This window comes from Aulonocara stuartgranti (genome assembly GCF_965226115.1).
Source record: "Aulonocara stuartgranti genome assembly, chromosome: 18".
NCBI classification, from domain to species: Eukaryota; Metazoa; Chordata; class Actinopteri; order Cichliformes; family Cichlidae; genus Aulonocara; species Aulonocara stuartgranti.
In genome coordinates, this window is record NC_138954.1 from 13,050,454 (window position 1) to 13,072,969 (window position 22,516).

At 43.1% G+C, this 22,516-nt stretch overlaps 2 protein-coding genes across 2 annotated transcripts in view; one reads left to right on the plus strand and one right to left on the minus strand.

Annotated features, from left to right (window-relative positions):
* Positions 1-10,486, minus strand: part of LOC309693535 (polyhomeotic homolog 3) — an 82,893-nt gene extending 72,407 nt beyond the window's left edge. The window contains exon 1 of the mRNA XM_082512851.1: positions 10,116-10,486. The gene's annotated coding sequence lies outside the window, so the exon portion shown is untranslated. The remainder of the gene's footprint in view (positions 1-10,115) is intronic.
* Positions 10,487-10,685: 199 nt separating this feature from the next.
* skila (SKI-like proto-oncogene a) overlaps positions 10,686-22,516 on the plus strand; it is a 35,719-nt gene continuing 23,888 nt past the window's right edge. The window contains exons 1-2 of the mRNA XM_082512858.1: positions 10,686-10,914; positions 13,196-14,476. Coding sequence (XP_082368984.1) covers positions 13,346-14,476 — 1,131 coding nt within the window. The 5' untranslated portion in view covers positions 10,686-10,914; positions 13,196-13,345. The remainder of the gene's footprint in view (positions 10,915-13,195; positions 14,477-22,516) is intronic.

The window sequence follows — 22,516 nt, forward strand, 5'->3', positions numbered from 1 at the left end:
GCAGTGGGCAGGGAACCATCCTACTCCTCTCAACCATCGTAGAGGATGAACCAGGAAATTTTGTAGAAATTGCTCCCTTTGTGCGACTGCAGAAGACATGGTGCTGCAAGCAGGGCAGCACCAAGGATAAATGTCTTTTGCATAATTCTCTATTCCCGTGATGGCATATTTGACATTGTTCCTGTGCCCTCTCTGGTGGAGAACAGGGGTAGGCCTCCCCAGGCGCTGTGGCTTCACATCGCCCAGTGGAAGACACGGGGAAGGCTAACCTTGCATAATTAATGATGTAAAACAGGGAACGGGCTGAAAAAAAAACATCCTGTTCTAATTGCACTTATCTTGTTGGGTGTTTTATTCCGTCCCTGGGGGGATTAATTAAGCAACACAAAAATTATACTTAGTAAAACACACGGTGAGGTGCATCTCACTGCTTTTAGTGGCGCTCTTCACTGTAACGCTAATGACTTACTCTGAGTGACTAACATCTGCAGTCAAACATGTAGGCTTGTTTCTTATTTGTCACTTAAGTGACTGTAAACAATGCCATTAAAGCTTCTTGAGCCATAGTGTAACAAAAACATGGGACGAACACCTTCATATTGTGTGTAAATGAGTGGGGCTGACAAATGTGCTCAGCTGCAGTAAAGACAGCAAACCGATGACTGAAAAGTGAAAAAAAATCTTATCAGAGATTTCAGTTTTAGTTGGTTTGATTTAGTCGTTGGATATTACACCACACTCCACTTTAAAGATTAAAGACTAAAAGTACTTTTAATTTGTCTTCAAATTCAGCAATACTCTTAATCCATGTCAGGGGAACTGGGTGTCTGCATGTGTCTACATGCTTACATATGTCCTCCTCATTAAATCTGCTCTACCCAGCAGCAAGAAGAAACCAGAAACACAGCAACATATAATATAACCATAGAGTACAGTGCAAACGTCTGGAGCCACCCCTCATTTCTGCATATTTTGCTGGGAGAATAGGAAACAGGTGCAGTGATTTATTGAAATGTGCAAACTTCCATAATGTTGAGGACCGGACTCTGGGAGGCCAATCGATGACTGACAGTGTCCACTGTGTGTTTCCACTGTGTGGTATGGTTTTATTGCATTGGCTGAAAAATGAAGACGTTTCCAATCAGACACTTCCCAGATGGTTTTGAATGCTCGATCAAAATTTGATGGTACTTTTCTGCATTTATGATTTCATCAGTTTTGACAAGATCTCCAACATTGCCGGCTCAAACTATGACAGTGCCTCCACTGTGTTTTACAGATGGCTGTAGACACTCACTGCTGCACTTCTTGTGATCTCCTTCGTACATATCAACGATAAATTGATCCAAAATGTGTTGAAAGTTTAATATCTACATTCATCAAACCTGTTTCCACTAATTTTCAGCATAATTCAGCATACCTCAGCCTTTTCTCCCTCTTTCCCTTCCTTAAGAACGGCTTCTTGACATCTGCCATAGATATTTTTGCCTACCACTTCTTCTTTTGTCCTCCAAGGTTTTTTTTTATTTAATTTTTTGGACTTTGAAGTTTTGTTTATTTAAATAATCTATTTAATTTCTGGTTTGTTCAGTGTTTCCATTTACTTCATGGATTCTTCTTCAGAGTTTTTCTTCCTCTGTCTCGTCAGCTGTGATTTAGTCCACCTGTGTCTCGTCGTCCTCAGCTGTCTCCACTTCCACTGATTGCCCTTCTGTATATTTATGGTCACTATCTCTCCTTTTATTTATCAGAGTGACCTGACCCAGTGTTACTCTGTTTTTGGTTTAAGTAAATGTATAATGTTCTATTTTTCTCATTTTGTACTGTGTGTGTGTTCAGTTGAATAAATGGCTTACTTTATATCAGTCTTCAATTTCCTCCAAGCGTCTGCATTGAGGTCCTCACTGCATTCAGTCAGTAGCCTCCTCAAATTTAATAACAGTTTCCTCAAATGTAGTATGAAGTATAAACTGTAAATCATGCCAAGATATGTTTTTCAGCTAATAATGCTTTGGGAATCGGCTTGTTGCTCCAAAAATACTATTATATGCTATATATTATGTTATCATTATAATTTTTAATTGATTCAACTAAAGAAATACAACAAAAATGGGTTTTTGTGACAGGTTGCTAGTAACACAGTGATTAAAGATATAATTTGAAATTGGTTCTTAGCGAAGTTGTCTGTTATTGTGTATAATCCCTTGAGTTCGGTGAATTTTTATCCTAGAATTATTCTTAGGTCAGTGTTACGTAGCTTAAAATAAGAAAATGGTCAGGTACAAGGACTGGAATGCAAATGAGTGAAAAAGCAGCCAATGTCCAAAGACAAACTTCTGAAAGCCTCCAGAAAGCCTGAAGAACTCCAGACTGCTTTTAAGAAATTAGGAAAAAGTGACTCCTTGGAAACAAAATATGAAGAAATGAGGGGTGACTCAAGACATTTGTACAGTATTGCATGTAGCATCAATTATGTTAATTAAGTTCCCCTTAAATATCAGAGCAGTCACAGTTACAGATGTGGATCTTATTAAGCTGCGTGAGACAAGGTGTAGCATTTGGAAATCCCCCGGTATGATGATGTATGCGTCTGCCACATTTCTGTCTGCTCTTTCCCCCCCACAGCAGTTTCTCATTTTAGAGTGTGTTGTCATTTTTTATTTCATTCTTAGTACATAAATCACATACTGGCTGTGCGTCATAAGGGGCTGTTGGTTTAAGGCTATTACTCAGAAGACAGCAACACCGAATACTAATTTTAACTTGACTCAAAGTACATTATCTGATGAAAGTGAGCAGCGCTGTCTTTTTTAATAATCTGTGAAACGGCTTCAAACACGGGATTATGTACGAGAGTTAATAATCCTGACCAGGACTGTTAATGTAGTTAACTTCCAGCAGAAACGCTGACATTTATGATGACAGTGATGAAGAACCTGAATGTTATTTCAGTCATTCAAGTCTGGCAGTACAGACCTGCTTATTAAAGACAGGTCCCTACTGCTGATGCAGCCTTTCTTATGTGTTGCACCTCTGCATCAAAAGAACTGTGAATTTTGAAGACCATCTCTTACAGTGAATTTGCACAAAGGAAGGAATAACATTATTTTGATGTTCACATGTGACATTATTGTGCATTTTTCAATAATATTCACATGCAGTCTAATTAAAGGATGCACTCGACTCCATAAAGATTTTCAGGTATTGGAGACCAGGCCAGGTTAAAGTGAACCATCTATGCTCATTTCCAGCTCTACATTTATGCAAGTCTTCTAGAGTAGCTTTGTATGATTTTAAGTATCAAAAATAAGCTTCTTTGTCTTATGCTTGGCTTTGTTGCAGCACCTCAGGTCAATCACTGTCTGAAACAAGCTGTTTGAGCTCCTCTTTGCTTAAGCAGAACTGTCTTGTGGTTTGCTGCCGCTCACGAACAGAAGCTTTTACCAACAGGTGGGTGGGGTTTCTGTGCACACAGCTAGGGCTGTGCCTTCAACGATCACATTAAGGATATCCTCTTTCTTTGAAGTCAAACAGAGTCAAAAACAGAGCGCACACGAGGATTTCACATACAATGATCTCATTATTTGAAGCTCTTTCTCGTGATCGTACACCTCTGTAACGGTGTGTATATGACACAATACGAGGTGGAATTATTATTATTATGTACAGCTCTGTGTAAAACTCTTGAGTCACCCCTCATTTCCTTGTATTTTGTTTCTAAGAAGTCAAACTTGTAATTTTTAAAATGGTCTTGAGCAATAGCTCTCCAGGCTTCTGAAGGTCTCTCAAAATTTTTCTTTGGACACTGAATGATTCATAGGTCAGGCCAAACACAAAACTCTTGACTGTTGTAGTGCAGTACAGTACACATGGCACTTTGTAACAGGCTGCCAGTAACATACATATCATTTGTTTTAGTTATCTTTAGTTAATAATTATATAAATATCTACAGTAGATGAACAGTATCTGAAAGTGGTGTCTATAAGCAAAAGGGAAAAAAAGACTTGAGAGATGCATCTGACCCTTCAGCTGATCTACTGTTTGTCTCTACTGACGCCTTGTCAGAATTGATCTCAGTGCTGGTGGCTGTCAAGAAGCTGTTCTTAGGGAAGGGACAAAAGGCTCAGGTATACCAAACTGCACCATAACTGGACTGAAAATCAGTGCCAACAGGTCTTGCAGAGGGATGAATCCAATTTTGAACTTTTTTGTTCAAATCATCATCAATATGTCAGGACACGGTGAAGGCTGTGTCATGGTTTGGGGCTGAATTTCAGCCTGTGGCGTTGGGGATCTTTTCAAAACAGATGGAATTGCACTGTGTAAGACCATCTGGACAGAGTAACACTGATCTCAAACACACTGCCAATGCAGTAAAAGCATACAATGCTTAACAGGTTTATTAGACCCATTAGTAAATAATAAACTCATTATTTATGTTTCTGTTGAGAAACATAAAGCATGTGCAAGCTCTTTACCTGAAATCATGTTTTTAATGCTAAAATAATTGAATTTTCAAATTTTCCATTTTATCAGTCATGGATTGGCCTCCCCAGAGCTCGGATGTCAGCGTTATTTAAGCGGTGTGAGATCATCCTGACAGAGGAGAGAACAAAAAGTCAGCCAACATCCAAAGAAGAGCTTTGAATGTCCTTTAAGCAGCCTGACAAACGACAAGAAAGCTTGTCTAAGAGAGTTCAGGGTGTGATGAACTATAAAGGTGGTCATACCAAATATTGACATCCAATTTCCATTTATACAGCAATGAGGGTTGACTCAAGACTCAACACAGAAGAGTACATTTATTCAGTCACTGCTCCCTACGTAAATGACTCAGTGAACTGATTATAGAGCTGGGGAAAAGCAAACGCTGCTATCAGATCAATACTTGGTTTATTCAGATTCCATTGGCGGACTGGTCTGAGATATCAGGACAGGAAGAATCTCATGCTGTACTTTGATTATTTTAACTTTAGCAGCTGCTACATGAGTTAGAGGTGCCCTGGTTTGGATCATTTGCGATGGTTTCTGGTTTCCAGATTTTGTTCTGCTTCCCAAACTCGAATCGGGTTTCAGAGTATTCTGGTGTCTCTCAGATTTCTCCAAGTTGTGTACCAAATAGGATTTAAGTTTCCAAAAAGTGGGCCATGTGATTTAGAAGGGTTTAGAGGGAGCATATTAGCGTCCAATCAGTCGGATTTGATATCAACGTTATTTAAAGCACCTAATTGCATAAAATTTTACATAGTTCCCCGCTGCTTCGTGCTTAATTATAGGAGACAAATGACGATCTGATACCGAGGAGAAACCTGATACATGCTGACACATCACGGAGAAGAAAACCTCGCAAGTGTCCTTCTGACACTTCACACTCTGCGGTGAAGGCGCGAAGACCTCAGACCACCACTTCAGCGAGCTCCACAAACATCTGCTGAACGGCTTAGTACGTATTTCAATATCTGCCATTGATCCCAGATGAGATGTATGAAAACAACTGCGAGGTGTCTGGCCCCAGGGTCCACTTAGTACAAAGTCCAATAACGGTTAGACAGGCTCTCGGCTAATGGAGAGGCTTATCAATGCAGAAGACTGCTACTCTCTGTCTGTGAACTCAAGCTCCCCCCACCACTGTCCTCTTCATCCTTCGGATTTGTTTTTTCTTTTTGCTGCATACCCCTAATGAACAATCAGTGCTGGTCACATTATTGCACATATGAGATTAATTTACTCCCTGCAGTACACAGAGTGATGTTATTACAGGAAAATCAATGTCCCTCTTGTTGTTCTCTGGGGCTGGATGGGGTGTATGCACATCTGCTCTCATAATGCAATTGCTGACCTTGCTGTCAGAGAGCGAACCAGTGAGAGAGGCAGAGAGAGGCTGCGGCGAAACGTCCGACCGTGTTGTTTATCAAAGCTTTATCGAGCCTCTCTGTTCTCACAGACGTGTGACATCAGATTGTGGGTCAGCCAGCCACGGTGCACTCCAGCTGAGAAAACGCCAGCATGTGTCGACAGAGGAAGATAACCTTCACAGATTCCTGCAGAAAACAGGACTTTTATAAATGATAGTGTGGATTCAGATTCGAGAGTATTTAAAGTTAATACAACATGGCCGTCTTTAAATTAGAAAATGTAACGTCTAAACATCCTCGTAGTCAGATTTCATTAACTCTCACAGCGCCTAGAAGGACAATGGTGCTCCTGAATGACCTCTTGACCTTTTTTTAAAAGAAAGGGCCGTATTAAAAAGGGGGGGAGGGGAGCTTTGGGAGAGGAAACCACCCTTTTTACCCAGTGAGTTTGCCCTCTATTATCCCACCCCCTCTCTCTAGCTGTGTGTGTGTGTGTTTTCTACTGCAAACTTGATGGGAAGCCAGTGAGATAGATGAAGCAACTGGAGTGCCATTTCGTGCCAGGAAATATCAACTGAGGCCACGTCAATAACCACAAAATGATCTAAGCCATAAATAATCAGACACATGAACTGTTGTAAATGTAATTTTGGAAACTGATGACTTCTGCTTGTATCCGTTTTATATCCTTGTAAACTGAATATGTTTGAGTATCCTGTTGGGTGGCTGGATGGAAAAAGCAAGACATTTAAAGATGTCCGCACAGAATTTTTGAACTGATTTTCTACAGGAAAGTCATCCTGAAAAGTTTTGGCTTTGCTACTCTTGACTTAAAGTTGTGGTAATGCCTGTTTAAATGTCCCGTAGTACGTGTGACCTCGATCAGATGCTTTCGGTTGCCATCAACAAGCTTCTGGGATAATTCCGGCTGGATATTTGACCACTCTTCTTGGCAGAATTGCTAGAATTAATTTAAATTTGTTGGCTTCCTGTAATCTTACAGTTGCTCTTACACGTAGTCAACAAATCTTCGATATGGTTGATGTTAAATTTGAGTCTCTTTCATCCATTTAAAAACTGGTTTTTATGTGTGTTTTAGATTATCGTCCTAGTGGAACACCCAACTGTGTCCAAGTTTCAATTGTCTAGCTCAGAGGGGTCAAACATAAGGCTCGAGGGCCAGAACAGGCCTAGCAAAGACTCCAATCCGGCATCCAATTATGGCTTTTACTTAAAGTTACATTTTATAATTACCTTCCATAAAATTTAATTAAGACTTTCACATCCAGGAGGCAGCATTTTGCCACTTGGTGTGTTGAGATGTGTTTAGAGCTATCCTGCTGTTTACGTTTTAATATTCTTCTTAGATACTCAAGAGGCATTGACATTTGAAAGCCAGAATTGAGTATTTCTTTCTGTTCTGTTAAAAGAGGGTTTTTTTCTTCCAACTGTCACCAAGTTTTTGGTTTTACATAGTAGTCCAGCACAGATCAGCTCATACATAGTATGAAACATGATTGTAGCGTTATAGCTAGCAAGTAATGATCCCAAGTTCCAATTATATAGAAGTCTATGTGAAAATTGTCCTCAGGTCTTTTTGCTCTGAACTGTTGTAGACTGGTCATCCTTATTTTGAATTGTAAGTATGATTGTTGAGGATATGCTAATTAGCAAACAAGGGGGTGGTTTCACAGTTGCATCTATCCCTCTCTCACCACATCTAATTTCAAAGGAACAAGGTGGTGATGAAAATGCTGAACTCATAAACTCATAATGAAATTTCCCCAAATAGTGAAAGGCAGCAGAGTGACTATGTCCATCATTTATATACAGGCTATGCTTTCAGTCTACTTGGTGCAATATATGTAAGTCAAACCAGGGAACTGCAGAAAAAAAAATCTTCCTTTAAATCCAAGCATGGCAATCCATATAACTCAAGAAAAAAATAAATAAATAAAAGAAAACCCTGTGCAATTTCTGAAGAAATAACAAACTAGCATGGCTTACATTATATAACAAATAAAGCTGACACTTTAAAAAATATATAAACTCCATCTCCAAAGGTTGACTCTGTTCATCTGGAAGTAGCGTTTTCACGTCCAGATGAACAAAATCAGCCTTTGGAGATTTACTTACCTGGATGATTCAGAATGCATCAAGATATATAAACTCCAGTTTCCTTTTAAAAAAAGTTTCCCATACCCTTTCAAATAGTTATAATAAGGCTTATAGTAAAATACAATAAAGAAATATGTATTAAAATAATTTCTCTTATTTAGTGTGTAACATTTTCTTCCTTTTCAAAATAATGGTATTATATTTTAGGCATTTAAAAGACTGAGGTTGTATTTATAGTCAATGGTAGCTACTTCATTGATGGCTTTGGATTATTTTAAATTATACAAAAGATACCTCAGAGGGTATAATTGCTCACCACAGTTATTCAAGTTATTCAGTACAAAAGGATGCTTAAACTCTTGTACAGCCTTGCCTTATATGTATTACATCTGTATCAGGCCACAGAGCTGCTCCATTGAGCTCTATTATTGTTATTAATATTAATATTTATAATAATACATAATAATACATTAGTTATTAAGATGATCTCAAGCTGCAGCAATAAAGTGAAATGAGCATTAATTAATTAATATAGATGATTCAATATAATAACGTATATGATTCTGAAAACAAGTGCACTTGCTTTACGTAAGATAAGATAACTCTTTATTGTCATTGCACAGTCATACATAGTACAATAGTACAGTGAAATTGGAAAACTGCCCCATGTCAGGAAGACTTGGAAAAACAATTAAAAAAATAAATAATTACACATGGCGATAACATGGAGTTAAGATTAGTGCCATTTCTGATATGACCTCACAGTCTAAATACTTGTTTAGTCACTTTGTAAAACAGTTGTACAAGTTTTTCTTTCTTTTTTCCTTTTTTTAATACACTGAACAGACCTGTTAATATTCTTTAACAAAAGGATGTATTTAACACATCTGTATGGGGGGTGTTTTTCAAGTTGTTTGTTAGATTTGCCCCCTCCCCCCGCCGGCTCTTACGCCCCCCTTTTAAAAAGCTGGGGCCGCCTCTGCAGCGTTACCTGCTCCTGAAGGAAACAAACAGAGGTGGGACCAAGTCATTGTTTTGCAAGTCTCAAGTAAGTCTCAAGTCTTTATCCTCAAGTCTCAAGTCAAGTCTCAAGTAATGTCAGGCAAGTCAGAGTCGAGTCTCAAGTCACTGGTGTAAAAGTCCGAGTCAAGTCACAAGTCTGAAATTTTGAATTTCAAGTCCTTTTGAGTCTTTACAAAAAAAAGAAAAAAGAAAAAATAATGTTGCAGTTATATGCTAAATGTAAATATTAGACCATGTAATTTTAAAATCTGTGTTTTTCTCAACACATGACAAAATAGTGAACTTAGAAAATATACACAAATTGTGAAATTGCACCTCTTTAAAATGCAGCTCAATTAAACCTAGCTCCAAGAATAATTTTCACCGACAGTTCTGAGATAAGCTGCATGTTATTCTTGGATGCGGTTGTAGGACCGGCTTTAAAACCGCATGACAAAAATATCATACACATTAAAAAAAACTGTATCACCAACGTAGCCTGGACAACATTTGCTAGTTAGATGAAGTCAGCTATCTCATCTTAGCATATTTATATGCATATTTATAATCATACGCTTCTTGGAGTGAGTGCATACACTCATGAAGTTTAGTAACTTCAGGTCACTGCAACAAGCCCAGGTACAGTTTACCGACGGATGGGTGCAGGACCTTGAAATGCACCGTGTAGAAAGTAAAGACCATCGTACGTATCATAAGTTTACCAGTCTCACAAATCGTCATCATAAATACACATTCATTAACCGTTTATTAATAGGACCTTTGAGCTCAACGGTAATTAATTAGTAGTGGAAATAATTTCTGGTAGCATCACAGAAATGTAGCAGTGACAATAATATTGTATGCTGTAATCGTACTGGGCAATTAGTGATACAAAAAACCTGTTTTATCCTGTGAATAAAAGTATGTTTTTGTCAATGTACCATAATAACAGAAGCGAAACGCAATATTGTGTCAGGACAATTCACTATTTATGCACAATAAATAAAGGAGCATAGCGCGACAATTTCTGTTCAGCGCCAGACTTACTTGTAACCTATATCACCAATTATGTTAAGAAAAATGATGTATTAACTACTAAAAAACACTGACCTTCGTGTAAATGCTTGGAGCAGACTAACCTGTGAGCTGGAGTGTTCTGGGACGTTATATTTGATCTTTGAATGGCTGCAATCCAGGCCATCCGTTGAGTCTTTGTTACTTCGGAAACATGGCTCGAACAATTTCTCTTCAACGACGTAATCCGATAACAACCGATCTCTTTACCCGTCGGCTTCCCGTGGCTGTCATGTGACCGGCTATTGCAGTTAATAATACAACGGCTTCTTGACATTTTTGTGTTTCTTTTTATCGCTGTGATTTCAATTGAAAGCCTGCGTGCGCTAGTACCTCTTGCCACGAGTTCCCAGAATCCTTTGCGGTTCTACCCGTGAATGACGTCACATTTTCAATCTCTATATAATATGCGTGTTAAATTTTATATTTGGGGTAAAATATTAAGTCTTTTCAAGTAAACCGGTTCAAGTCCAATTCAAGTCCCAAGTCATTGGTGTAAAAGTCCAAGTCAAGTCACAAGTCTTAGAACATTTTTTCAAGTCAAGTCTAAAGTCATAAAATTAATGACTCGAGTCTGACTCGAGTCCAAGTCATGTGACTCGAGTCCACACCTCTGGAAACAAACCTCACAGACTGTGTGAGACAGACAGACACGCGAGCCGACAGACAGGAGGAGAGACAGGCGAGAGACACCCCCGCATAGTTTCCGTCAGCCGGGTGACGTATCCGCCTCTCGGCCGTGTGCAGCGTGACGTTACGGCGCTGTAGTGGAGCCTCTAGCTGCATCTTGTTGACGCTCCGCCAGGCTTTTCCAGTACTGAGAGGACCCCGGGAGAGTGAGGACGGCCGATACACAGCGTCCAGGCAAGTGCTCGCCGTTTCAAAGGACGGAGCCGGTTAAATGGGCCCGTTAAGGAGGGACGGGAGGTTGGTTTGTTAGTAGCGAATCCGAGCCGGTGATTAACGATTATGGTTGAATTCCTGCGTTTGGCCGACAGTGAGTAGCGGAGTGAAGGGGAGCGAAGCTAATCTGCTTTAGCCTGCCGTATCGGTGTCTATCTGGGGTTAGCCAGTCGTGATGTTAACGCTTTCCGTGCTCTCGGTAAGCCTGCTTTATTAGTCTCTGCGCGGGGTTAGCCTGCCTTAATATGGTGGCTGTTTATCCCCCCAACGGTCGCGGTCAATGCTTACAATGTATATGAGCGCTGAAGTCGGTTCTGCCTGCTTTACTCTGGTTGTTATTGCTGCTGGGGGAGGGAACTGGGCAAAAGTGAGCCCGTCTGTACTCACGGGAGCTGGGTTAGCCTGCTTCACAGCCCTCTGAGCTGTTCAGACTGCTATACGAGCGGCTGTATCGGAGCAAGGCTGACTGGGGTGGTCGGGCTAGCTAGCGCTATGATGATTTAGTGTTAAAGGACCCGAGAGCTGCTTCTCAGCGGGTTTCCAGTCAAATGCGCACATTTTTTACACTCAGAACATATTCTTATTTTAAATAATCTAGCACTCATATATTTAATATTAAACACCTATTGCAAGTGTTTTGACCCTTAGTGACAAGTGTTCTACCTGTGTTTGGGGGGGATTGGAGAGGGGAGATTGCCACGGGTTTAAACCTCACCGTGCCCTCACCAAAATCGGCGTGTGCGCATAAATGCCCAACCGCGGTGCCTTCACCACACCACAGCAGACTGTATCGCAGACAGTGAATGTCATTATCAGCACTGTCTGCATACCAGTGCCGAGCCAGCAGAGGAGGCGAGGTAGAGGCTGCAGACTGGAGGAGGAGGGGGATAGTTGGCGTTATACGCGGTGTCCTTGCACCAAAAAAAAAGGGTACTAAGAAGTAGTGCGGGTGACGTGAATAAGTCCAGCTCGGGCGAGAGGCTGCGCGAGAAAAGACGGTTTGTGTCTTGGGGGAAGCAAACCGAGATAGATTTGTTTAAAAAAACACGAGAAAAATCGGGGCAAACGCTCCTTTATGTCAGCCACTGATTTGAATTTTGCCGTGTTTATGGCTGTTTTTGCCAATCGGCCCACGGTGGTATTTGCCATTATTACGCCCACAAACATCCACCCGTTTCAGAGGTTTTGCACCGCGACAGCTTTTTTTCTTCTTCTCGTCAGTCGGTGGAAAAAAAGAGAAAACGTCGGGATGCTAAAATTTGCAGAAGCATGCAAAACCATGTCTTGTGGTTAATTAACCGAGTCTGCCTGTTTACCTTTTTGACAAGCCAAAAATTCCGTTTGGCGTGTGTGTGCGTGCGTGCGTGCGTGTGTGTGTGTCTCTCTCTATGCGTGTATATATAGAGAAAGAGCATTTCGTTACCACACCAGAAAGCGTATCATCAGAGCCGAAGTGCATGGAATCTGCTGTCTCTTGCTGTCATATTGCAGCACCATAATGCAGCCATTACCAACTACAAGGCGTTTTAAATTCGGTAAAGCCGCTCGGTGTTTACCTTATTAGTAAAATCCGAGAGTTAAAAACAAAAAAGGCAGACGGAGGGAGAGAGAGATTGGGGGGACATCGGTTTCCACAGTGCTGAATGTCAAGCTGTGAGAGGATTGAGGGAAGGGGATGACTGCTGTTAACGCTTTTATCAGTTGTTTTTCACAGAGTTGATGGGGTCAGCGTGGGGTAAGCACACCTACGGGAGCGTACAATGTGGCTGGGAAGGGCACTTTCATTTGCAAAGTGAAATGTTTTTGAGCATTGTGGATCAGCCGCTCATTAACAATGTAATGACGGGGGAGAGGGGGGTAAAGGTAGGGTGTTGGTGGTTGTGGTGGTGGAGAAGGATTTCTGTTTGTCTTGTGTGGTCAACTGGTTTGGCTTGTTAAAATTCTCACTCAGCGCTGAGAAGTTTTCTCGTTTGAACCTTTGGTGGATGCAAATTTCTTCCTCTGGGGTTCAATTACAAGAGCCAAGAAGAAAACCCCCGTGTTTGTGTGAAGTATGGTAATGGCCATTTGGTATAGCGGGCCAAGCTGACAGCCGATGACTTGTTCAACAACCCCGCAGGGACACCATTAAACCTTTAATGCTCCAGATATTTTTTCAGTTTGTTCATCTGTCTACAGGAAAGGTAGAAAAGACTGTGATTAATTTTTTATTTCTATTTTTTCCTTGTGTTTTCATGCTCAGGGAACAGATCAGACGATAGAAATCTTCAGTAACGATCATGCATGTGTCTCATCGCCAGAAGATTTGAGAAGAGTTAAGGAGGAAAAGAGACCCAGAGGAATACGAGAACTTGGTCAGCTCGCAGAAACGACAATAACCCTGTGCTTAGATATGGCCAGCACCCAGACCAGCCTGAAAACCCCTTTCAAAGACTTGACCTCATTCAAGGGCAACATGAAACGGCTGTACAGAGAGCGGCTGGAAGACGCGCCCATCAAGAAGCGCGTGATGGCGGAGATCAACCTGAAGCGTCGCAGCTTGGACTCCCTGCCCTCCCTCCCCAAAACTCCCAAGGTGAAGAGGGAGCAGATTGAGGACCCACGCCCTGACTGTGACATGGACATGGAAGGCCGGGCTGAACTGCACATTATGGGCTCTACTAAAGCCCTGGACCTGAGCCCTGGGCTTAAACACACACTGGCCCAGTTCACCCTCAGCAGTCAGAGCTCCCTCGGGGGCCCGGCTGCCTTCTCTGCGCGTACGGGCCATGAGCATTCCCAGGCCGGCATGCCCCCCCTGCCCTCCCCTCCTGTTTTGGGAGGGGGCCCTTTGCTGGTTCCTTGCGACAGCTCTACTGAACTCACCCACTCTCTGCTGGAGGGAGAGTCCATCTCCTGCTTCGTTGTTGGGGGCGAGAAGCGGCTCTGCCTGCCCCAGGTGCTCAACTCCGTGCTCCGCGACTTCTCACTGCAGCAGATCAACACCGTGTGCGACGAGCTGTACGTCTACTGCTCTCGCTGTGACGCCGAGCAGCTGCACATCCTAAAGGTGCTGGGCATTCTGCCGTTCAACGCGCCTTCCTGTGGCCTCATTACACTGACGGATGCACAGCGGCTCTGCAACGCTCTGCTGCGTCCTGGTGCAGCCCTGCCTGCTGACCCCAGCGGTAAGCTGTCAGCCCAGGGCCTCCTGAAGGAGAGTGAAGCCAGCTTCCAGGTGGAGCACCAGTGTCTGGGGAAGTGCCAGGGTCTCTTTGTGCCCCAGTTCTACACCCAGCCCGAGGTGCCCTGCATCCAGTGTGTGGAGTGCCAGTTGCTCTTTTCACCGCAGAAGTTTGTCATGCATTCGCACAAGTCACCTGATAAGAGGACCTGCCACTGGGGCTTTGACTCAGCCAAGTGGCCCTGCTACCTGCAGCTTGCCAGAAAGTACCAGGGGACCCCGGAGGAGCCCAGACTCAAGCAGCTGCTGGACGAAGTCAAAGAGAAGTTCCACTATCAGCTCAAGAGGTCGCTAGACAAAGTAAGTGCACCTGTTTAGTGATACCCGTGTAAGCTGAGTGTGTCTTTGCTTGCTATAAATCCTCATTCATCACCATTCTGCTGTTTGACCGGTGAAAGCTTTTCTCTTGAATTAAAGTCTCCATATTTGTTTGTCTAGCTGACACGTCCTCTGTCCTGCCCTCTTCCAGACTTGTGTTTTGTGTGTTGGGCTCATTTGAATAAAATGGCTGGTGTTTTCTTAAACCAGTGTTGACCTAGTGTGTGTGTCTGAGGCCTGGGACAGGTGGTGACATCTGCCTGGGCAGGTCTGATCAGACGAAGTTAGGCCAGCTGGCCACAGCTGAAGGGGAAGTGCATCATTTGTCCTCCGGGTCACCTGGAGGTCGGTGGGAATGTCACTGAACAAAAGGCCAATATGCGAGGCTCAGGAAGCAACCCTGAAACTCTGGTACTGGAGTTATCTGTCAGCACCAAGGTTATTATAGCCAACAAAGACTTTTAAAGGGAAAAGAAAGAAAACTAAGTGACACAATATTGCACTTACAACTAACTGCAGAGGAAATGTTTAGTTTGAATTATTGTTTAGTCAAATTTGGTATCGGAACCTACCTGTATGAGGGTACATGTCTATGGGACCGAGTCAGCTCCCTTCAAAAAGTGCTTTATTCATATTGTAATATCTAATCTGTACTTCTGAGAGAGATGCCCATGGCAAAAGCCCTCCATTTTTATAAACCTAACTAGTAAAATGAATAAAATCTAAACTGAAACCGAACATTTTCAACTATTAAAAACTAAACTGAAACAGGGAAGCCCACACTGGAAACTAACTGTAGCTAAACAGAGTTAAAAAGGAAATAAGCTGGTCCCTTTTTTACTGACTAATAACTGGCCAGTTTACCCAGGTTTACTTCATCTCCATTCTTTCAGCACAGTCTGAGATAATGGCTGATGGAAAGGAAATCTCGTGCCGTTCACAGCTTAGGAGCTTTTTGGCTGGTTTAAAAAAATGAATGTTGGAACAGTCTACACGTACTGAAAGCCACACTTTCAGTAGTGGAACATCAACCGATGTTAAGCAGGGCTGTGCAGTTAATTGAAGCTTAGTTTCCGTTATAGTTTTGACTGGCAACATTTATTAAAAGAAATTTATCTTATTTTAACTTTCAGCAGACCACTTAGCTTTATTTAGTCACTCCCAGCACTTTGGAATGGGTTTATATTTGATTTGATTGTGATTTTTTTTTTTTTTTTTTACTGCTCCTATGTATTTTTTTTGTTTTTTTAAGTTGCTGTGTAGAAAAAAAAATCATGCCAGTGCAATATAGAAGCCAGGGCAGCGATCCTATTGAAAGGTCAGTGTTTAGAAGAGGAGGAGGGGGAGAAACTCCAGCTCGTTTCACTGCTATTAACTGGTTTATGTCGTCTCATGACCTCTCTGTGACCACAGCGGACTACCCCGGTTTGCACTGTATTCTGGGTGAATGGCTGGTTAGCTCACACGCAAATCTATATGCATGTTTTTGGTGAAGTTAGCTGTCATTGTCAGGATTTATATGTCACTACTTGGCAGCTGGTTGCATGCAAGACTGAGCAGAGTTTGTGCAGAGTGTGAGGTTTGTACGGCTCAAGACACACAACTTATGTGTGCGAGACAGAGGAATTATTTGCCTTTTGCGAATGCATCGGAAATAGCATCTACCGTCTCGCCCAGCGTCCTGACCACATTCCTGTCTCGCTTCTTCCCAGCCGGTATGCATGTTGGAAGCCACAGACGTTCTTTCTGAAAGCCAGAGACATTTTTGTAGCTCAGAGGGAAACTAGCGCACAAACTACTGCACCATGTATCTAATGTCGAGGGGGCTGATGAGTCCCGCAGTATCAGTGGTGTGTGTGTTTATGTGTGAGACACATTGCCCCTGTGTGTGTGTGTGTGTGTAGGCCAGTATGACACATCTTTGTTTCTCTGTCTCACACACTCACACATTGCCAGGCCCTCTGGAGCATGTGTCTCACCACAGTTTCAGGTGCTGTCTCCTCTGTGAGGTGGTGATTTTTTTTTTAATTAATTTTTTTCTCAGTCAAAGTTTTTTTTTTTTTTTTCTCTCTCATTTTCTTCTTCTAGTTAAAACCCCACAAACACCAGAACATGGTGTTTGTGGGGTTTTGGTTTCAGTGGAAATGGTTTTTGCAGGGTTAACAGCAGTGGTGAAATTTTATGTAACAGTTATGCTGGTGTTGACAGAGACAGACAAAGTCACAAATGGCTAAAATTCCTGGAAAGATGTTTGCATGAGAGTGTCCAGGAAGCAGGTGACTTGATAGAGGATGCCAGTATAAGCTTCACACCACTCCCTCCTGAACAGATTTACGAGTGTGTGAAAGGTTAGTGACCGGAGGAACACGATGACCTCGTACTGAAGTCAGGACACAGGGGCTCTCCCTTCACATTCAGCCACTCTCTGTTTGTGTATTCCTGTAATGAAAGTGTGCGTTAACTGAACAGGAAGCGAAACAGACGGACGTGTCTCTCACCCTGAACATCCTCCAGACTCTCTGTGTCCAGCCGCCTCCACCGCACTGGCTGCGTGACTCATAGTTTCCACATCCCAGTTGGTGGACGGCCAGGCAGGCAAGCTCATAGTTGAGTCTTCTTTTTAGAAAGATGGCTCGCCTTCGTGCGTGTTGGTCTAACCCCAAATGTATACTGTTACCCAATGTCCCTTATTTACACACAGTGTCAATGTGCACATTTACAAGCAGTTTTAACAGAGATTTCTGGGACCTCCATAGAAAACAAGAGGGGAGCTTTCTGGAATCCCCCCCCAGTCCCCCCCAGTCCCAAATCCTGCTCGGACTGTTTGGCTTAAAAAGGTGCAGTTAAAAACTCCAGGACCTGCGCTCCATAAAGGCGCTTTGTGCCTGGAGGCAGTGCTAGCCTGTCTACTGATCCCTGCTGTGTAAACAGTTTACTAGACACAACCAACGCACACAGCAACAAGCTGAAACCTTATCACCGGAGTCACTTTAGTATTCGACAGACAATGATTTCATTTTGACCTCAGGGTTCGTTACAGACGCTCATTCTTTAGACTGAAAATGGTTCCTCATATTTTTAAAGCCATTTTCAAATGTATTGTGTAAATAAGCTCATGCTACTAAAAATTTTTTTTACACTATAAGCGAGAGAGGAAAGAGCAGAAGCAATCTGATTTGATATTTTGGGCTTGTCTCCTAACGCTAATGAGCAGCCCCAACATGGTGGGTGTAGCAGTTTGCTGCTTTTCCTTTTTTTTTTTGCCCCAGCCTTGTTTGTAGCGTTGTGCTGGCCCCGAGTCAGAAGTGTCAGACGGAGAGAACAGCCTTCCTCTGTCTGTCTCCCTGGCCGGGTTGACACAGTGGCTGCGGCACAGACGGCAGACAGCTGCATCTTTCTGGCTTCCTCTATTTGCTATTTGGAAACCAGTGACTTCATTACCGCAGACCGGTGCAGCTGCACTCTCTGGCTGTCTCCTGGGCTGTTTGTCTGTCTGCTTGTCAGTCTTTCTCTTGGGCGGTGTCTAATTGGATTTTGGCGAGCATGCTAATCGTTCGCTGCGCCTGCCTTCTTCATCTACCTCCCCTCGACATTCAAACTGCCTGCCTTCTCTTGGATTCCTGCCCTCAGACCCGCAGTCTGGTCTTCACGCTGCCACCCATTGCTCACCATTACCCCCTTTCTCCCAAATCAGACGTTCTCACATGTATCCGTAAACAGTCAATGCCCCCTCCCTGGCCCCAATTGGCGAACAGTAGCAAAGTAGGCAGCCAAATGACCCGATAAGTCAATCATTACATAAGCAATAAGACCACTTGTGCGCTTCTGCGAGGTGGATGGGGAAGAAAGGCCAGCGCCTATTGATCGGGTCTCCTTGATGGATATGGCGAGTTGCCGGGTGACACGAACACTGAATAGAGTGGGGGTGGGTGGCAGGGGAGGGTGCATCAAGAGGAGAAGGAGGAAGAAGGAAACAAGAAGAGTGAAAGGAGCAGACTTTTTTTTTTTTTACAGAGGGCACAGCCAGTGTTACATAAGTTCCTGTCTGTTCAGACATGCGAATCAGTGTCCCAAGTTCACTTCTCTACTGCTTCTGCTGTCGCATGCATTCATTTGAAGCAGCATCGGGCAACACGGTATCTTTGACCGCCTGAGGGCAAGAAACTTGAGCAAATAAGAGAAGTAAAGGCTATGAAAGGATGTGAGGTTAGAGCCAGGACACGTTGCCCTGAATATGGTTTACTCAAAACTGCTCCACTTTTTAGTTATTTATTTATTTGGGGTGGGGGGTTTGGCCTCTGACCTCAAATTTCCTTTCTTCCAACGTGAAATTAACCTCAACCTCAAATGTTGCTTGTAACAGCCCTCTTTATTGGCCAATCACATGCCTGCTAGCTTGTATTTCCCCAGCTAACAAGAAGGACACACATACACATATTTCTGTCTGTTTGTGCATTTTCCTTAGAACAATTGTCCCCTTATACTGAATACACGGCCGCTTTTTGGACGCTGGCCCACACTAACCTACAGTCTATTAGGCCTGTATGTAGTTTGGTGTGGGAGACAGTCTGTGTATAACGAGCCATGCCTTGGCCCATGTTTGCAGCCTGTTGTAAAAGGCCTAAAAGGGGCCTCTCAAGGTAGGAGGGGCTTAGCTGAGGGGCCTCTGGTATGTCATCGTCAGGTCAGTGCCAGTATCATAGCTCTATAACAGAGTTGCAGCTCGCTGGAGGAGTGCCCAAACCATTACTTCCTAGTCTTTGTCTGAAATAGATAAGAATCATCCTTTAAAGCTTTAGGTTTCACATGACCACAGGCCTCTGCCACAGTTCATCAGCCTGTGCCGTTCACCACAGCCCCACATTTAGAAATGTACCATCACTGGGCTGGAACAGCTGCTGCTCTTTATTTTGGATAATAAAGTAAAAATAAGAGGAAACTGTGCTGCTCCGGGCCTGACGTGAGCCTGCCGCAGCAGTGGGCAGCACAGACAGGTCTGTCCAGATACAGCGGAGCCTCTGCCACGTCTGCCAGCACTCACACAGACTAAACACATTTGCCAAGCCCCTCCCCGCTAAACGTCCTGCGGGCTTTTAAAAGAAGCCTCGACGGATGGCCTATTTGCATGTTCACTGCGCTCTTGCTCGCTCCCCCTCAGGGCGCCAGACCAGTTTGCTGCTTCTGAGGAAAACGAGATTGAGAACAAAGTGAGAATAGTGGGGCTACGAGTTCAAACAAGATGCAAGCAGAGAGAGGTTTCTGGATCAAAACACGCCTGACTCGTTTGCTTAGTTGGCTTTAGAAGAAAACAGAATAATGAGGAGTTTTGGTATTAATTAATCGATCAGTTGACGAGAAGATTAACTGTCCACTGTCAGGTCTTCCTGAAAGACAGCCGGACAGGTTGTGCGTGTTGTGAGCTGCTACGCTGGTGGGTATACTGTAAAGGGGCTGTGTGTGTGTTGTGTGCAAGTAGAGAGAACGCGTTTGCATTTGAAAGACTCCTCTGTGCGGCCTCCCGGTGGGAACGGTGATTAATGAAGATATAAATGGAGAACCCCGGAGACGCCGCTTTCCATAGGAGCACCATGTACACATCAGACAGTACACGTAGACGCCCGGCATATGGGCAGTGTTATAGTTTCTCCTACAGCCCCAATCTCCGAGACAAGCAGATAAACAACGGATATCAAAGGCGTGTCGTTGAATCCCAATGGGCTGCCAACCGCAATCCTGGCCAAAACGCATATCAGTCATGCGTACTGCAGTTCTGTGAAAAGCAGGGGGAAATACTGACTAATAAATCCCCATTTATTTCCCTGATGGGTAACGACTTGTTTTTTCCACACAAGTGTGTTCCTGCCTGTTTGATTTTCTCTCCATTTGCCTCTATCAAACTGAACCTAGTTGCGATGCCTTGTTGTGACCTTAAGCTTGGAGTCTCAAATTGAAGCACAGTGAACCGCTTGCTCTAGAAGTCTTTCAGTCTGTATACCCTGTAGGGCTGCCACGATTAGTCGACTAGTCACGATTACGTCGACTATCAAAATCGTCGACGACTGATTTAATAGTCGACGCGTCGTTTGAAGCTTTGTAAGATCACAAAAGACGCAGGAATAAGTAGCAGGATTTAAGAGTGTAATAACGGACTGAAACAGAAGATGGCAGCACTGCATGTACAAGGATGCCAGCTGCCGTTAAACCCCGAAGAAGAAGTAGCTCTGTCCCAGAATTCATAGCGCAGCCCAGCTCAGTTTCCAACAATGGCGGCAGCTACTTAGTTTTACTATTACTCTTGTTATTCTTTATGGGTCACAAAATAAACATTTAACATATTTTCAGGCGAGAATGTAGCTGTGTAAACCTCAAATATCTGCTTAGTTTATCAGGACACCGCATATTTTCAAAAGCGCTCCGACGTTTTCGGAGACGTCTGTTACCCACTAGCTCGATAGCTAGCCGGGGGCTAGGTCACTAGAGCCGTGAGAACACCGGACTCCCGGCAAATCGTTTTCAAACCCACCGCCGTCTTTCGCTACTCAGGTTAAACATGATATATAAGTCACTTAGATAACTTAAAAATGTTATTGTTTGGCTTTTTTTGTATTTTATTTGTTCCTGAGTAAATCGGTTTGGCTGAGATTAAAGTTATAGTTTTTACACAGCTGAATAAAGTCAAGCAGACAGCTGATTATCAGAAGTGTGAGATGCTCGAGAATATACTCCGGTGTCCTGTTATATTTTAGATAGCAAGGAGTTTATTAAACTTCACTGAAACAATCTGCAAATTTCATTCAAATTTAATAAACTATCATCTTGTCTTTCTTTATTTTTAGTTAGCACAGACCTTAAACACTTAAAGCTGTAAGCTAATGATAGTTATATAAGAGCAGATGCTGCTGGTGCAATAAGCTGTACGTTTTATGTCCAATGGATGATGATCTGATTAGTCGACTAATCGCAAAAATAATCGGTGACTAGTCGACTATCAAAATAATCGTTTGTGGCAGCCCTAATACCCTGTAAATCCTCCTCTCTCCAGGAACCTGGGTGATGTTGCTCCGGGCAAATCTGTGAAGTTAACAACTGGGAAATGGACTGCATTAATAAGGATGGGGAAAAGGGACATTTTAAGCTTTGCCCAGTCTCCTCTCTTCCCATTTTCTCTTGATGTGTTTATCTCTCCGCTATTCCCACCTGCAGTGACGACACTCATGGGACTCATCCATCTCTGGGATGTTTCTTAAGCCACTAGATATGCAAACATACAGTCTTCTTTATACCATATCCTCCTGGGGTCCAAACCAGCTCATCTAGATACTGTAAATGGAGGACTCCTGGATCTGGATTTCCCTCTGGATCTCCAACAGCACCACTGCAACTGTTCACAACCTAAACTAAGTAGCAGACAGTCCTTGAGGTTGTTGACCTCCAGATGCAATTAATTACTTAACAGCATCTATAAAAGGTATAGTATGGGTTTTTATTTGAGTATACTTAAGCTATGGGAGCATAATTAAGGGTTGCATGGGTTGGGGCTTTGGAGTGCACTTCAGCATCCTTGCACGCAAGCTAAGAGAAAAGTCTCTCCATCGCCACCGAGCAATAAAGTGGCGTGTCTACAAGGTTTGACACTTATTCTTTGCGTGTCCAGCTCTTCTTTTGGGCTTTCATGTAAAAAAACAAAAAAAAAAAACAACAACTTTGTTATTAAAGGAGGCTCAACCTTCATGGAGACTTATTGCCCTTGACTTTATCTTCTGACGAGTTCCTTGTGGTTTACAGTCTGGCTACAGTTTAACCAATTCCTGTGACAAGTGCACTTTGTTATGCCAGAAATTTTCTCTGTCATCACTATCAAAATGTGCTGGCTGAAACGCATCCTGATTCCAGATGAGTCCGAAAGCAGAGCAGTTCTTCGTAAGAGTGACTCACGCTGAGTGAAGATTTCTAGCCTTCACAGTGTACCGATGGCAAATCTTTTGGCAAGGTCGCCTTTTTCTGTCAGCTGCTCTGGCAGAC